The 16,535-nt window shown below is 40.7% G+C and overlaps 1 protein-coding gene across 1 annotated transcript in view; it reads left to right on the top strand.

Moving 5' to 3' along the window:
* The window catches only part of LOC139640113 (homer protein homolog 3-like), a 61,483-nt gene extending 47,633 nt beyond the window's left edge, over positions 1-13,850 (top strand). Inside the window, exons 7-10 of the mRNA XM_071514281.1 lie at positions 838-994; positions 8,261-8,377; positions 10,195-10,275; positions 13,665-13,850. Of these exons, the coding sequence (XP_071370382.1) occupies positions 838-994; positions 8,261-8,377; positions 10,195-10,275; positions 13,665-13,850 (541 nt within the window). The remainder of the gene's footprint in view (positions 1-837; positions 995-8,260; positions 8,378-10,194; positions 10,276-13,664) is intronic.
* Positions 13,851-16,535: the final 2,685 nt, after the last annotated feature.

Raw genomic sequence — 16,535 nt, 5'->3', positions numbered from 1 at the left:
AGATGGGACCCAGACCCACAGCAGAGCCTCTTCCACCCGACCCTCACCACACGTCTTTCATCTGTTTCTGTCGCTCACTTCACCTGCAGCTCTGCTTGTCATCTTGACTTCTTTGTGTATGTTGCTATGGTATATTTTTATAAAACCCTCAGGGTTTTCTCCCACACAATTTGTATTTCTTCTCTCTTTCTCCAGTTTTTATTGTTTATATGTGCAAATAAACCGAGCCTAAACCATAAAACCAGTAGGAACAGATAATTAGGACTATTCCAGATAGGGATGAATGGTTTTAATCTGTTCAGCTGCTGGCAGCTCAGCTGACAACGCCACACTATTACAGCAAATCACAATATTCTGCTCCTTTCTGGCCAAAGTTGGTTAAAGGTCTCTGTCATGACAGCTGGAGGCACAGCCTTGATACAGGAGAACACTTCACGCTCCTTTGTGTACAACCTCCTTTATTTAGACCTCACAGCAGACAGATTTTACACATCCAGCTGACAGCAAACAGCTTCTGAGCTGCTGGGAATCACAGAACAAGTGCAACTTCACTTTGTGTTGCTTCACTCTTACAATAAACATCTCAGTCAAGTGACTGATCCCTGGGTCAGAAATCTTGCCAAGCAGAAGTCTGTGGCTTAACACTGTATCTGTTTAGGGTCCTTGATATGAAAAAGTATGGAAACTCCTGCTCTGGTGTAGAAGCATGCCGCTGCAGGTGAAGGGAATTCACTCTCAGATGAAGTAAAAAGTCAAAGTTGTTTTGCACACACTGCCAATAATTAGCTGGGCATCAATCTAGCCAAAATAATGATATTTATCTCTTTCTCCCCTCAGGTCTATCTGTGAGATGAACCTGGAGGCGGAGCTCTTCACCCTGCAGGACAGCAACGCCAAGCTGGTGGCGGCGCTGCAGGAGGCCAACAGCAGCGTGGAGCAGTGGAAGAAACAGCTGGCTGAGTACCAGGAGGAGACAGACCGCCTCCGAGACCAGGTGACATGAAACCTCCACAGGTTCTGTAGGTGTATAGGAGGAGGCAGAAATAATCTGATTGGTTGAGTTAAACCTCAGTGGGCGGAGCCAAAGAACCACAGTTTTTCTAGCTAAGTAACATTAGACTGAAGCCCAGTGAAAAAGACAAGAGGTAAGAGAGGAGGAAGCTAATATTATGAAGCCTAGCGCTCTGCTGCTAACTGAAAACATACAATATATCCATACTAAGTTATCTAGGTTAGCTAGTTAGCTAGCTGCTGACCTTCAACGTCATCAGTGAATGAAAAAAACAAGTCATTAATACAAGTGATCATTAATATTTGTATTCATATTTTCACCAGAGTTCCTTCTTTCTCATTCAAGTTTTCCAGCTAGCTAACTTGAAGTGCTCTGAAAAACTGAGGTTCTTTGGCCCCGCCCACTGAGGTTTAACTCAACCAATCAGATTATTTCTGCCTCCAGAGCAGCTCTGGCTCTGAGAAACGTTTGTAGAAACCAAACCTCAGTCTGTGTATATGTATATGCATGCTAATGTATGAGTATACTGTATGTATGCATGTGTATGCCTGTATACATACATTTGCATAAAGTCTATTTATATATGGGCTGCACAATTAATAATTTACAGTTGCAGTCTCTGTTTCCACAATTAAGAATTGCAGTATTTGGTGATACTGAAACATTTCATTTTGTTCCCCACACCATCAAGCCTAATAATCTCAACTATAATATTAGTGTTTATTCAAGTCAGTGCCAGTGGTCCAGCTTCCTCTCTTTCTGCACACAGTCAGCATAGTAGCAGATATCAGTGCTCGTTTTCCTCCTTCATTCATTCTTGTCCAGTATGAAAAACAAATGTTAAATGTTAAAAAATGTAATTAGGCTACATATCGCATGCATTACAAAATGATTGGGGGAAATGTAAACTAGACATAGACAGAAGTAAATGGACTGTAACTCTAATTGACACGTGTTCTTCTTTAATGATATAAAGGATATACAGTACTGTGCAAAAGTCTTAGCCACATGTAAAAAAAAAATCCATAAAGCGAGGATGCTTTCAAAAATAATGAAATGAAAAGTTTCTAAATATCAAAAAAATTGCTATAAAAAGCAGTCTGCTGATACACTAATGCAGAAAATAAATAAACATCTAAGACAAAATGTATATAAAAAATCTAGGGTGCCTAAGACTTTTGCACAGTACTGTATGTATCCTAACCCTTATAACATATAGAAAAATAATCAGGATTATTATCGTAGACCTAACCGTTGAACCCTGATATGTGTCTGTATATCTCATGTATGTCTGCTCTGTTTTTACATGGAGAAGAAATACAGATATATACTACATTACTTAAATGAAAGAGGGTGAAACAGGGTGCATGTTCCTGTCAACAACGTCAGATTTTGCAAGACATACAAACATTGACAGGATATGAAATGCATCTCGTTCCTGGTTTGTTCACGGCTGTCTCCCATGTTGCAGAAACCCTCTGAAACCGCTGCTTTGTGATGTTTCCTGACATTTTACCACTAAGTGACCACTCTGGAAACAACTGGATGTTATGTTAATGTGTTTTATTCATAGACCTATAAATATCACAGCAAAATCCTCATACAACACTTGGTATATTCCAAACTGCGGATGCATTTTTCATCCCCCCCCCCCCTCTCTCTCTTTCTTGGGATATTTCTGGTGGCAGGCTCCCATGATAACCACAGGGCCAGAATGCAGACGTTTCCTCTTTAATTTACAGAGAGAAAAGCCTTCTTTAATCTGCAGTGAAATGATTATCAACAGAAACAGAAAGCTGGCCCGTTATTTTTAGCCCATGTTGGGGTTTCATCCATCTTCCTGAGGCCAAGGCGAAGGTTGGCCCGCCCCCCTGAACCCCCTATGCCAACCCATCCCCCACCACCACCCCCTGCATCACCGCAGCAAAGTCAACCAGGTGGCTGAAAGTGGAGCAGGCCTCCAGGGTTTGGCAGGGGGGTATAGAGGGGGGCAGGGAGGCGATTTTCTTTGGGACAGGACACCCTTTACTACCCCCACCCACCCAGCCAGCCACCCAGCCACCCAGCCTCTCCTCTCCTCTCCTCTCCTCTCCTCTCCCTGCCCCAGTTACAGGAACAAGACAAATCACCCTGGGAGGAGAAGGAGAGCGGCTGCCATGTTTGTTTTGTTCCCCAGCAGAAAGGCTCTCTCTCTCTCTCTCTGGGTTTATTTACTTCTGGGATAACCGGGATGATTCTCACTCACATGATTTCACACTTCTGAAGACAATACATGAGTTTTAACTACAACTGACAACTGCACACAACACATAGTTAGCCAAGGTGGAATTATTAACAAATTACATTAATCTTTGTCCCAAAAAAAATTAGAAACAAAATCCACTGGACTTTTTGGACATCTTACTACCTGGATGACTGAAATTAATCTACACAGACGTACATTTGCTCTTTTTGCGGTACCTGAGTGGCTGTTTTGTGTACTTGTAGTTTTTGAGTATTTTTTGAAGTCATGCATTTTATTTTAACTTAAGTACGTTTGGGCTGTTGTATTTTACTTGGCTACAGTTTAAATCATGTCTATTTTGTAGGCTCTCCATTAGCAAGGTGTCAGAAACTAGCCAATGGAAAATTACATCTGCATCAAAGCCTTTTGCAAACATGTGCAACTGTAACATTAAATGCTCAAATTTATCCATGATGTTAGCTTAGTTAACATCCATCCAGCTACAGCGGTATTGGTTTGTGTCTGGTTGCTGTCTAGCTAGTTTGCTAGCCTAGCTAGCTAGTTAGATAGCTGGTAGCAAACGAAACATCAGTTTAGGGATGTTATTGAATAATGGGGATGGACAGTTTCAGTTTTGTTTTAGAGATCAGGTGCCGGATTCACCAATGTGTTCTTAAGATAGATCTTAAGAAATGACATAAGAGGAAATTTTAGGAAGTTCTTAAGAAGGCTCTTAAGTGCAATTCCTCAATATTTTCTTAGTAACAGTCTCATTTCTTACGAATTTCTTTAATTTTCCTACTTAAGAACTTCTCAAAATAGGGCCTGAATTAATTCTGGTTAATAAACTTTAGGCTTACTGCCATTGAGGCTAGGAGACAAGGCTAGGAGGCTAGGAGACAAGGCTAGGAGGCAACCCAAAGTGTTTCCATCTATCAAACAATTGGGGAAAAACCTATTTAGGGCAACTAGGGCAAAAATGTAAACATTGGTTGCTGTTGGTAACTGTAAAATTTGCTATCTTATTTTCAACAGACATGAGACAGAGGCCTACCTGGCCCTACACCAAATAAAGCTTTACAATAAATGTTCATCTTAATGTTAGGTGTAGGGGAACCTATGAAGACTTTGAACTATAACCTACTTGTCTAAAATGTGTTTAAATATATGATATTAGAGGCTTACCTTTTCACTGTAGGAGTTTTAAGACAGGTGAAGGGCCGTCTTAAAGTTAAGAAAAAAATCAAGAACAAATTTGAGAACTTTCATTTCAAGAATACCGTTTATTCTTAGTTTTTTCTTAGGAAGAAACATAAGAAGAAAGTTAAGAAAATATATAAGAACTGTTTTTGAGAATATAATTTTTCCCTATTTTTTTTCCTTAAGACTAAGGTTAAGAAAAAAATGGCACTTGAGAAGATTTTGTTTCTTAAGAGGGTTTTGTGAATCCGGCCCCCGATCGAATAATGTCGTGAATTTCAGAGTCTTATTCTAAGAACGCTCAACTTAGTCTATACAAATCATGCTCAATATCACATACTGACCTCTGAACTCTTCTTCTTTGCATTGCATGGTAAAGATCATATGGAACAATGTCTGTTTCTTATAAAGTGACTTTTACTCTTGATATACATTTAGTAGATTTTCAGCAGTAATTTGACGTTTTTCAAGTAAAATCTCAGTAAAGTAACAGTACTTCTGCTTGAGTGAGATATTTTGATACTCTTTCTACCCTTGGTGGTTTTTGATTAAGACACTGAAGGCCTACCTGCGTTAGGGCCGGGTCTCCTGGCTGCCCCCCTGACCCCTGACCCCTGACCTCTGACCTCTGATCCCTCTGTCGAACACGTGCCTGTACGTGTGTCTCAGATGGAGATGTGAAGAAGGAGATTCCTCGTTCCTCTGTGTGTAGAACTGAAATACTGAATAAAAAAAGGATGAGGGAGAGCTCACTGTTCTCCAGTCCCCATCTGTTGTTTTCTCCCTCCTAACTCTTCTTCTGCATTGATGTCTTATTCAGCTCGCTGCTCCCAGATGTACGTATCAGACTATTGGTTTTTCTGTCTCCTGTCAATGCGAAGATGAAATCGGTCCCGGGAACTGGAGTTTAGACAGCGCTGCTCTCATGTATCCGAGGGCTTTAGCGAGGCTTCCTCTCCTCATGTATATTTGTGCAGAGATCAGAGTGATGGAGCTGGTGCGTTAGCGTTAGCTGCCGGGCCCCGGGGGGCCTGTGGCTGTCACGTATAGAGAGGATAGGATGGGGTTGAGTCCTATGGGAGCGTGCGATACCCCCCCCCACACACACACACAGCGGTCCTCTAAAGCTGGGTGGCTTGGATGGCTTGCGGCGCGGCGTAGCGTGGAATCTATAAAGAGACACTTTGAAATTGCCTGTGAAAATGCAGAGGAGACGCTAAAGGGAGGGAAAAGGAAATGTTGACATTGGAGCAGGGAGCCGTGCAAACTCTCCCTGTATATATATACACATTTACATTTCAGTTGATGCTGCTATACAGAGCGTAATTAAGCAGTATCACATGAGAGGGAGAGCTGTCATACTGTATATCATCAGTAGTGCCGAAGATAATCACTGTTATTCAGTATAGCCGCCCGACCTGGAGTGGGATATTGCTTTTATACAACAGTAACAGCAATTTGAGACAGCAGATTATGATTTTTGTCTTTTATCGGTCTCAGTTCCCTCAGGATTCACTACAGCACAGAACCTGTTTCTGTTAGAACAGCCAAATGGCCACAAGTGTAAATGAGCGAGCCAGAAGTCAGATGTGATCTTGTCTCAGGTCAGGTGAAGTCGTGCCGCCTGTTGGAGTCTTTTATCCAAAGCATCTTACAGTAAAACACAAATAGAAATGAAGAGTCAGTAGACGCTGTTTAATTAACTTTACTCAGTGGTGGAAAGTAACTAAGAACATTTACTCAAGTACTGTACTTAAGTACAATTTTTAGATACTTGTACTTGTACTTGTATTTCCATTTTATGCTACTTTGTACTTATATACTCCACTACATTTTAGAGGGAAATATTGTACTTTTTACTCCATTACATTTATTTCACAGCTATAGTTACTAGTTACTTTTCAGATCAGTATTTTATATTTAAAACATTTGATCATCTTTATAAAATAACTATAAAATATATTCCAATATAAAATATTCCAATAATTTATGAAAAATATAACTCTAAATAGGGACAGTTTGCATAATGAGTATTGATCTGAGTCTCAGTGTATTAATATCGTTCAGTTCAAGAAAATGTATAAAGAAAGAATAATTAGACTGTATGAAGTTGTCAGGTAATGGGTTTCCTTAGTTGATGGTGAATTATTGTGTATGTCTTTTGATTCTTTTTTATTTCTCATGTTACTGTAAGTATTGGTTGTTAAGTGTGTGTGGGCGGGCGGGTGATGACCCTCTGTTGCTTCTCCTCATTTCCATCAATAGTAATCATCAAACATATGTGTGTTTGTGAGCGTGTGTGTGTGTGTGTGAGACTATTTTTTACATTTTTTAATGTACGTGTGCATAGTGTGTGTGTGTGTGTGTGTGTGTGTGTGTGTGTGTGTGTGTGCATTTGGATGTGTGTGTGTACTTCTGCATGTTTTTTTTCCTTGCAGTATTCTGTAGATCTGTATGTATTTCTGTTTATTATTTTCTTTTTACCTCCGACAAGCAGGTCGTTTTCTCCTGTTAGTTAGTCTGTTTGTCTGTTTGTCAGCAGGATTTCTCAAAAAACGTAATAACAGATTTATATGGAAATTTTTTATTAGGAATAACCCCTTGAGATGTACCATCTTGTTTTCAAGGGGGTCCTTAACAACAAATACAATATAAACATAATTAGACAAAACATTTAACAAAACAAAACAAAACAATAAATATCAAATAATAAGACATATAAAATAAGGAGATCATACTCCAAGCAGATCATGAAAAATGGATCATTCATTCATAGATTATAGAAAAGTATTAAAGTATCAATGTCAGTGATAGCATTAAGCAATAAAGTTATAAAACATAACTATAGCGGTGTTATTATGGACATGTACAACTGATCCTATAATAAGAAGACAGGGTATTTTTGAACAGGTGGAAAGATGATATGGACCGAATATTTACAGGTATATTTATATAAAATTTGGCAGACAGATCAGTCTTGGGCCAAAGAACAACCCGGCCCAGGACCTGTGTCACATGTCATCCCCCCCCCCCTCTCTCTATTCCCATCTTATTTTCCAGTTTGAGATGATTCGGTGGTGATCTGGATCTGGCATTTCCACCACTAGACGATTTGTTTTTTTTTAGCCAGAACTGAATTAAACTAAACAGATAGAGACTTGATTCTAAATCCTGTAGTGTGTGTTTTCAGGTTCAAGAAGTCAACAATTCAGGTGACAGGAATGATGTGTTCAGGTGTAACAGGGTGTAGAGAGGTTTGCTCTGACAGCCATGAAAAGAGACCTATTTCTTACATTTCTATTTTTTATTTTATTAATATACTACCTTTCATAATTTTGTGTGGTGTTGTATTTAATATGACCTACATGAGAAACCCACCAAGTGAAATTCCTTGTATGTTTATTTGTTTATTTGTTTATTTAAGGATCCCCATTAGCTGATGCCGTGGCAATCAGCTAATCTTCCTGGGGTCCACACCTGACATACTGTACATAACACATTACATGATAAACATTAAATTACATGAATATACACTAAATTACATCAATATACATAATATAAAAAAAATGCAAAAAATACATTCATATACAAATCAAAGCCAATCAACACTGAAACGTACATTTAGATGGAATACTAATTAAAAATCAATATATAGATGATATAAAAAAAAAAGAGAATTATACAACCCATATGAAGCGGAACACGAATATTGAAAACTGGTACAGAGTTATACCTCCTACTATTCAGTCTGTCATCTGCATGTGCAGTTACTTGGCCGATAAGACTCATTCTAATGTGTGTGTGTGTGTGTGTGTGTGTGGCAGGTGGCGGAGCTGGAGGCTCAGAGTGGGCGTCAGAGTGTTGCTGCTGCTGGTCAGACTGGAGACGAGCTGAGCCAGTCTCTGGAGGAGCTGGAAGCTCTGCTGAAAGCCAAAGACCAAGTAAGAGACGGAGAACACACACACACACACACACACACATCCTGAGGGAGCCGCAGTGTGGGACGGTGCGTTCATGTGCTGTCGGAATATATCGGAAAAACGACTTTCCTACTTGGAGATTTCACATGAACACCCTCCAAATTTGGATAATGAAGTCAGAAACTCAGAGGAAGTTTTAGGCCCTGAGTTTGGTGACCTTTAACCTTCTCAACAAGATGAAAAAAATAAGTTTTGTGTCGGTCAACAGTAAGAAAACACACACATGCACCTTGTTGTTGAATAAAGTTTGTCAAATCAGCTTGTTAAGCTGCAGGACAGCCATGTTTGTTTATGGTTTGTCTTCCGGGTTTAATTTTTTTTTTCAAATAGCACATGAACACAACTCTGTTTAGCGGCCGACTTGGAAGTTCCCGGTTGTCGGACTTTCCCGGCAGCCCATGAACGCACCCTAAGGCCGCACAACACACCAGCGCACATCACACACTCCCAGCTGACATTCTGTTGTTGAATAGATGTTGACGGGACGGCCCGCAGCGATGTTGAAGCCCAGCTAAACACAGAGCCGAAATGAAAGTTAAGAAAATGTCTGTAGTCGTCCAGCTGCTGCCTGCATCGGTTTGGGAATTCAGGACCTAAAAATCTTTCAACTCCTCCTGAAAAAAACCCCCCAAAACACTGAAGAAAAACAGTTTTTTAATATTAAATATATCAAGGCTAAAGCTGGAAGGGTGCAAAGTGTCATTTTGGCTAAAAAATACTTTTCTAAATCATTTCTAAGGCTCTTAGTGAGATCTGTCTGGTACAATAAGCTCTTTTTTTTGTCTTGACCAAAAGTTAATTAATCAACAAAATGTTCAGACATTCAAGCAGACATTAATGAAGGAGGGAATATGTATTTTGTCTCTGCTGCTGTGAAGCGAGTCAAGGTCCACTGACGCCCTTCTAGCTGCGGCTCCTCCATTTATCTTTCAGCGCTGTAGTTATTTCCTGCTGATTCAGTGCTTGGGTCTGGAGGGAGCGTAGATAAAGAGCCACAGCCTCACAGAACGCTCCGGAATGAAAGTTGAGACGGTGTCAGTAGTCGTCTGTCTGAAATCAAAACCTAAATAACTCTTCGATATCAGTTCAAAACAATTTCCAGAGCTGTCTTTAGAATGATTTTTTTTTTACCGTGCCATAATATCATATTGTGACATTTTCTGCTTGTTTGGGGTAAACTGCACCATCTGTCAAACGCTTACTGGGCATGCTCAGCAAAACCCATGTTCCGTGGTAAAAAAAAAAAAAAAGGAAAGGATAAACAGGTGAAATATCCCTTTAAAAGCAAAGCAGCTCTCCTCCCACCTCACTACTGCCATAACTCTGTCTCTGTCCCGGGCCGCCGCCGTCTAAACACGTTCGCTTTTGGTAACAGGACTCATACAAGGTCATGGTGTGCTGTGTGTGAACCCCCCCCCCCCCCCCCCTAACATCAAGGTGTCCCAAATCTTATCATCACCCCGCAGTCTATGATAAATGACTCAGCTTCTTTTAGAACTACATCTAGGAATAGCCTGGGAGCCGAGGGAGTGAAGGACTGTGAGAAGAGGGTGGCGAAAGGCGAGATGAGATGAGATGAGATGAGATGAGATGATGAGATGAGATGAGATGAGATGAGATGAGATGAGATGAGATGATGATGATGATGATGATGAGATGAGATGAGATGATGATGATGATGATGATGATGATGATGATGATGATGATGATGATGATGAGATGAGATGAGATGAGATGAGATGAGATGAGATGAGATGATGATGCTGTTGTGTTTCCAGGAGATCCACAGTCTACAGAGCAAGAAGACGGACGTCAGTGAGCTGGAGCAGGAGAGAGAGGAGGCCGAGCAGAGACTCCAGGTGAGCTGATGGGCAAAGGTCAAAGGTCAAAGGTCAGCCATGGATAGTCATGACAGCTAATAGTTACAGTTAACATTTAAAAATGTGTTTAACCTGCCACAACCTGAGGAGCAGTGACTGACCAACACAAATGCACACACACACCAAAGTTATTATCGTTAACGAAAACGAACAAAGTAACGAAAACTAGGTGTGAAAAAACATTTTCATTAACTGAAATAAAAATAAAAACGAGGCTTTACAAAAAAAAAAGATAACTAACTAAAATAAACTAAAATTATAGAGAAAATGTCTTTAGTTTTCGTCTTTGTCAATATATTTCATACATAAGCCTAGTATTTTGAATTTTTGAATCTCGCCCCTGACAAATACCCCATAGTACAAAAAAAGACTAAAACTAACACTGACACTAATACAAACTAAACTAAAACTAAGCATTTTCAAAAGATAAAAACTAAACTAAACTAGCAAACCTGCTTTAAAAACTAATTAAAACTAAACTGAAATTGAAAACAAAAAGTCAAAACGAAATAAAAATAAAAACTAATGAAAAATGCAAAACTATAATAACCTTGATACACACACACACACACACACACAGTCAGTTTGGTTCGGTGCGGTACACTAGAAGCTTCCTGGTAAAGCACCGAAACACATTTGATCCAGTTCAGTTGAACCTGCCGGGAGAACTGAGGACTTCAAGGAGAAAACAAATTGTATTGAATTTCCTTTCTAAAGCAGGAGATCAGAGCTGATGCATATTGCATCGGCTTTATTAGGTTCTCTGTCATCTTTAGTCCTGCAGTCAGTGGAGAATTATGTATATTCATGTTTGTCCTTTCGTGTCCTTGTGTTCATAATGTAATCCATCAGTGCATTTGGCATACAGAATTACTTCATAAAGCATAAAATTGCCCATTCGCATTCGCAGAATAAACAATTTAAAGCAAATAACCATAAAGGGAACTTTCCAGTGAAGTGGATTCAGTCAGCAGCCGTGCGGGGAAGAATCCACAAGCAGTTTGGGAAGAGTCAGTTCAGACTGAGAGAGACTGGTGAGCTGGAAGGCTGCTGGTTCGATCCCCATGGCAACACACACACTATTAAACCGCTGCTCAGTGGGACTCTGCTGACAGGGTTTACATGAAGTCTTCCTCCTAAAACACAAACCATCTCAAAGTCCTTCATGCATTTATCTGTCCTGCATTAGTGCTGCACAACACATCGAGGGCTTGGAGCCAAAGGGGCGTAAGTGTGTTATAGTAGATTTTACAGGAGAGCCAAAACACATTTTGATCAAACTTGGATCAGCTGCCGTTACTGCATACTAAGCACAATATTTTAACTTTTTGTGTTATTAGATTGAGCATTACCATGAAAACAATACTGCTACAGTTTAAGTTTAATTATATTTGTTAACTTTTTAAAAAATGGCAAAAGAGTGAAATACACCTTTTTGGCACAAACATTGTCCCAATACAGCCATGCAGAATATGGGCGTATGTAAGTAAACAATTGTAAAACACATTCATTTTAATACAAATCTAGCAATTACACTTCAATCAACACTGAAATATAAAACAAGATCAGAATGAATATCTTTATCTTGAAGTAATGCTCAGCAACTTTCACCAAGGCCTTTAAAATTGTAGCTACATGGAACATATCAAATTGACTGATACATTTTCTCTGTTAAAAACTTATAATAAACCTTTTTAATAAACCTCTATAGACATAAGAAACTACTTTTGATTCTAAACTACTACTTCTTTTTTCTTTTGCTAGTATAATACATGTTTGTATGTGTCCCAGGACACATCACTTATTGATGTGTCCTGGGACTCATTCACAGACTGTAAAACTCCTCATAACACTGAGGGAGAACTTCAGCTACCAGCAGTCCGACTATCAGAGCTCATCTTGACCAGTTCACACTCCTAACATTATAAAATAACATTTTGAATCTATAGGCCTAAGTATTTAATGGGAATATTAACATATTTACATTCATCTAATATTGACCTAGAATATTAATTAGGATATGAATAGGATACTAAAAATGATGTGATCATGCTACCATGCTAGCATGACTTACGTTAGCATGTATTTTGAGTTGACCTAAGTGCTGTTAGAATCCTCTACCCACAATGCTGTTCAGTGTCAAAAGGGTTTTGCTTGGTGTCAAAAGGGCGTAAGTGCAGTTACGCCCTTTTGGCAGCAAACAAAACCCTACTTTTACTGTTACAGCTTTAATTTTTTGTTTAATTAAAACTTATGGGTCATGATTTCAGTTGTGTCCTTTTGGCACTGAAAAGATCTCCCTGAGACCTTTCAATTGATATATAATATTCATATTCGCCCAAAATCGCACTTATGCCCCTTTGGCTCCAAGCCCTCGATTTGTTCTTTAATATTATACAGTAGAACCAAAACTCTCAACCAGCTACTGAAGAGAAGATTTAAACTTTAATGATCCCCAGGGGGAAACCGGGTCGTTGCAGCAGCAAATGGGAATATGATACAGCAAAAGAAAATGGAATATAAATAATATAGCAAATAAGGTTTATAAAACAAACCACAGTTATTCAGAGTCATGAGGAAGATAGATAACTTAGTATGGATAGATTTAGAGCTTAATTTAGAACGATTAATCGATTAGATGTCAACTATTAAATTAATCGCCAACTATTTTGATAATCGATTAATCGGTTTGAGTAATTTTTTAAGAAAAATAAGTCAAAATTCTCTGATTCCAGCTTCTTAAATGTGAATATTTTCTGGTTTCTTTCCTCCTCTATGACAGTAAACTGAATATCTTTGGGTTGTGGACAAAACAAGACATTTGAGGACGTCATCTTGGGCTTTGGGAAACACTGATCCACATTTTTCACCATTTTCTGACATTTTATAGACCAAACAACTAATCGATTAATCGAGAAAATAATCGACAGATTAATCGACAATGAAAATAATCGTTAGTTGCAGCCCTAGATATATTGTATTTTTTCAGTTAGCAGCAGAGCGCTAGGCTTCATAATATTAGCTTCCTCCTCTCTTACCTCTTGTCTTTTTCACTGGGCTTCAGTCCAATGTTACTTAGCCAGAAAAAGTGTGGTTCTTTGGCTCCGCCCACTGAGGTCTTAACTCAACCAATCAGATTTCTTTCTCCGGAGCAGCTCTGCCTCAAAGAAACGTTTGTACAGGTAAAACTTCAATCTGTACAGTACACACACCTACTTACACATCTAAAACTGTGGCTCTTTTGCTCCGCCCACTGATGTTTAATTCAACCAATCAGATTATTTCTGCCTCTGAGAAATGTTTGTAGAGCAAAAACTCCCATCTACTGTTATACAGATTAGTGTATATGTCTCTGTGTCTGTCTGTAGGAGCTGGAGAGGCGAAACGCCGAGCTGGAGGATCGGGTTCAGAGCACGGAGAAGACCCTCGCCTCCAGCCGGGAGGAGCGGGAGGAGGCGGAGGTCGAGGTGCGACGGGTCATCGAGGTTCTGGACGTCAAGATCTGCGACCTGAGCGGCCTGAGACAGAGCCTGGCCAAGCTCATCGACAAATAGCCTCCGCAGCAGCAGCAGCAGGGCCGCGGCTCAGCAGCTCAGCAGCCAGCACTGCTTTCCTCCTTCTGGCCTTGATTTGAGTTTTACTGATGTGACAGAGCAAAGGTCAAAGGTCAAAGGTCAGCATGGAGGGCGACTGATGGGAGTTTACCTCCATGGATCTGTTTTTGTTAAGATCAGTGAAGGTAAACGGAGGAGGTACAGGAAACCTCTTAAAGGTACCACAGGTAGAATTTAGAAACATCAGTCTATCATGATACCTTGGTATAATTACTGTAAACAGATGAGAGCCTGGTGGAGATGATTGGTCTCTATCTCACAGCAGCAGTATTGTTCGTTCTAGTGTTTCTCCACATTAAGACTACATTTCCCATAAGCCCCGTTGCTTCCTGCCCCCCCTCCCCCTCCCTGAAGAGGATCAACATGTAGGAAGTGATTTCTCCATCTTCCTTTCCCTCCTTCCACCATCTGCTGCCAGAAACTCTTTCAGCTTTAGCTCCGTTTGCTCTGGAAGAACAGAACCTCTTCCTGTTTTGTGCCGTAAAGCGATCCAGCAGATTTCCCTCCAGATCCACCAGGTAGAGAAACTATGGAGGATGCAGAGTAGAGGCTGAGAGAGGCTGACAGGCTGCTCACTGATGGTCTGGTTTGTTTACGGTAATTATACTGATGTCTCAAAATGAATGTGGTGATGATTTATTGATGTTAAAATGAAACGCGTAGCACCCGGAGGAATTTCACCAAAATTGAGTTTGAGTTGTTATTCTCCAAAAGTAGACATTTCCAAAAAAATGTCAATAGATTTTTCCAGTTGGTTTATTAGTTTTAAGTCAGCTGTCTTTATTTAATGGGGAATGGGCAGTCCACTCCACTTAGTATATTTTCTTTATTGAGACAAAAATCTTACCATATACAGTTGTTTCCAGGGCAACAGTGATTTCACCAAATTTCATCATCCTGTGTGAATGTTTTTCATGAAACACAGAGGTTGGGGGTCATTCATTAATTACATGAGGTCCCCATATAATACCAGTGTTGTGCAAATAGGGCTATATGTAGATTCACACTTCCTTTGGTTGTGAGATCCAGTAACTAAAAACTGATACAGCAACTGAAAAAATATTGGGAAATTACAATAAAATGTCTGTTTTTGCACAATAACAACCTTAAAGGAGAAGTTCATTGATTTTGGACCTGTATATAATGAGTCAGCTGTCAGTTGAAGCAGTGAGCTCTGCTGCCTCTTGCTGCAACAATGAGTCTGAACTGTTTATCAAAATATTTCCAAAAAGCCGTTTGTGAAAACGATCTGGAGAGCGACCGCTGTATTTCTCTCCACGGCCCGGAAAGCGGCGGCACCGACCGTTTCCACTCGGCGGATCGTCTTCTACCGAACTCTACTGTTTACAGTCTGACCTGACCGTCCAGAACCAGATCACTCCACCAGGAACCGCCTTTCACCCCACAGCGGTCTGTGCTGCGGCAGAGAGAAATAGTTCTGTGATTTCCTGATTAGTGAAAGTTGCATAATGGAGGAACTGAGTCATGTTTCCTCTTGTGGAGACACAAACGTTTTTTTGGAAATATTTTGACGAACAGTTTGGACAAGAGGCAGCGGAGCTTGCTGCTTCAACTGACAGCTGACTCAATAGCTGAGCCAATATTGTCTGTGGGTTCAAGAACTACAGGGATGGAAGAGACTCATTATAGGGCTCGGGGCTCAGGGCTCAGGGCTCAGGGCCCTGGGCTCGGGGTCCGGGGCTCGGGGCTCGGGGCTCAGGGCCCTGGGCTCGGTCAGGGTGATGGACAGTATCACTGCAGGCTCCGCCTCCCAGCAGCCAGCAGAGCAACACACTCCGAGATGCAACAATCTGCTCCTTCTGACCTGAGAGGATCGCTGGGAGCAGAGCCGTTTTCTATCCATGTTTTATGAGGACCGTTCTTTCTCACCACAAACTCTATTATTCATGTTCATCGATGCGTTTCTCCCGGTCCGGGTGAGAAACCTCCACCAGCTACCGGCCCAATGATGCTGAACTTTGTCTGCTGGTGAAGTTGGCTGGGAGCAGCCATGCTGCAGACAGATCCCCGTCTGAAGGGAAGCTGCTGCTCTGCTGGGCTGCAGGCAGAGGAACTCTTCCCACCCTGGGTGTCCTTGAGTTGAGTCGGGACGCACCTGACGATGTATGTGCCAAGTTTTATTTTGATTTACGTTTGTCAGTGTTAACGAAATTATGGGGTTTCACTTTTTTGTCCTTTTTCTGTGTTCGTAACACTACAGTTTGCCATAATAGTAATAATAATAAAGTAGAGAGGCTGGAGCTGCAGAGCGTAGATCACATGAGAGCACTGCATGAGCTCTGCAGGAGGGATGTGAAGTAGTGTGTGTGTGTCTGTGTGTGTGTGTGTGTGTGTGTGTGTGTCTGTGTGTGTGTGTGTGTGTGTGTGTCTGTGTGTGTGTGTGTGTGTGTGTGTGTGTGTGTCTGTGTGTGTGTGTGTGTGTGTGTGTGTGTGTGTGCGTGCGTTACCCAGCAGTGTGCAGCAGCCTCACACTGCTGGAGTTACAAAGCACAGCTGCAGTAGTGTTAGTAATCTGGTGCTTAATTGACCTGTTTGTCAGCTTTGTTTGTGAACTTCTGATGCACATTCTCTATTGATCGTTTGCTTCTCGCCCCTGAAGTGTTA

The sequence above is a fragment of the Centroberyx affinis genome, unplaced genomic scaffold (assembly GCF_046629955.1).
Source record: "Centroberyx affinis isolate AG114_WGS23_722 - 3 ecotype Tasmania unplaced genomic scaffold, CSIRO-AGI_Caff_v1 ptg008366l_1, whole genome shotgun sequence".
NCBI classification, from domain to species: domain Eukaryota; kingdom Metazoa; phylum Chordata; class Actinopteri; order Beryciformes; family Berycidae; genus Centroberyx; species Centroberyx affinis.
This window is presented reverse-complemented; position numbering and strand designations above follow the sequence as displayed.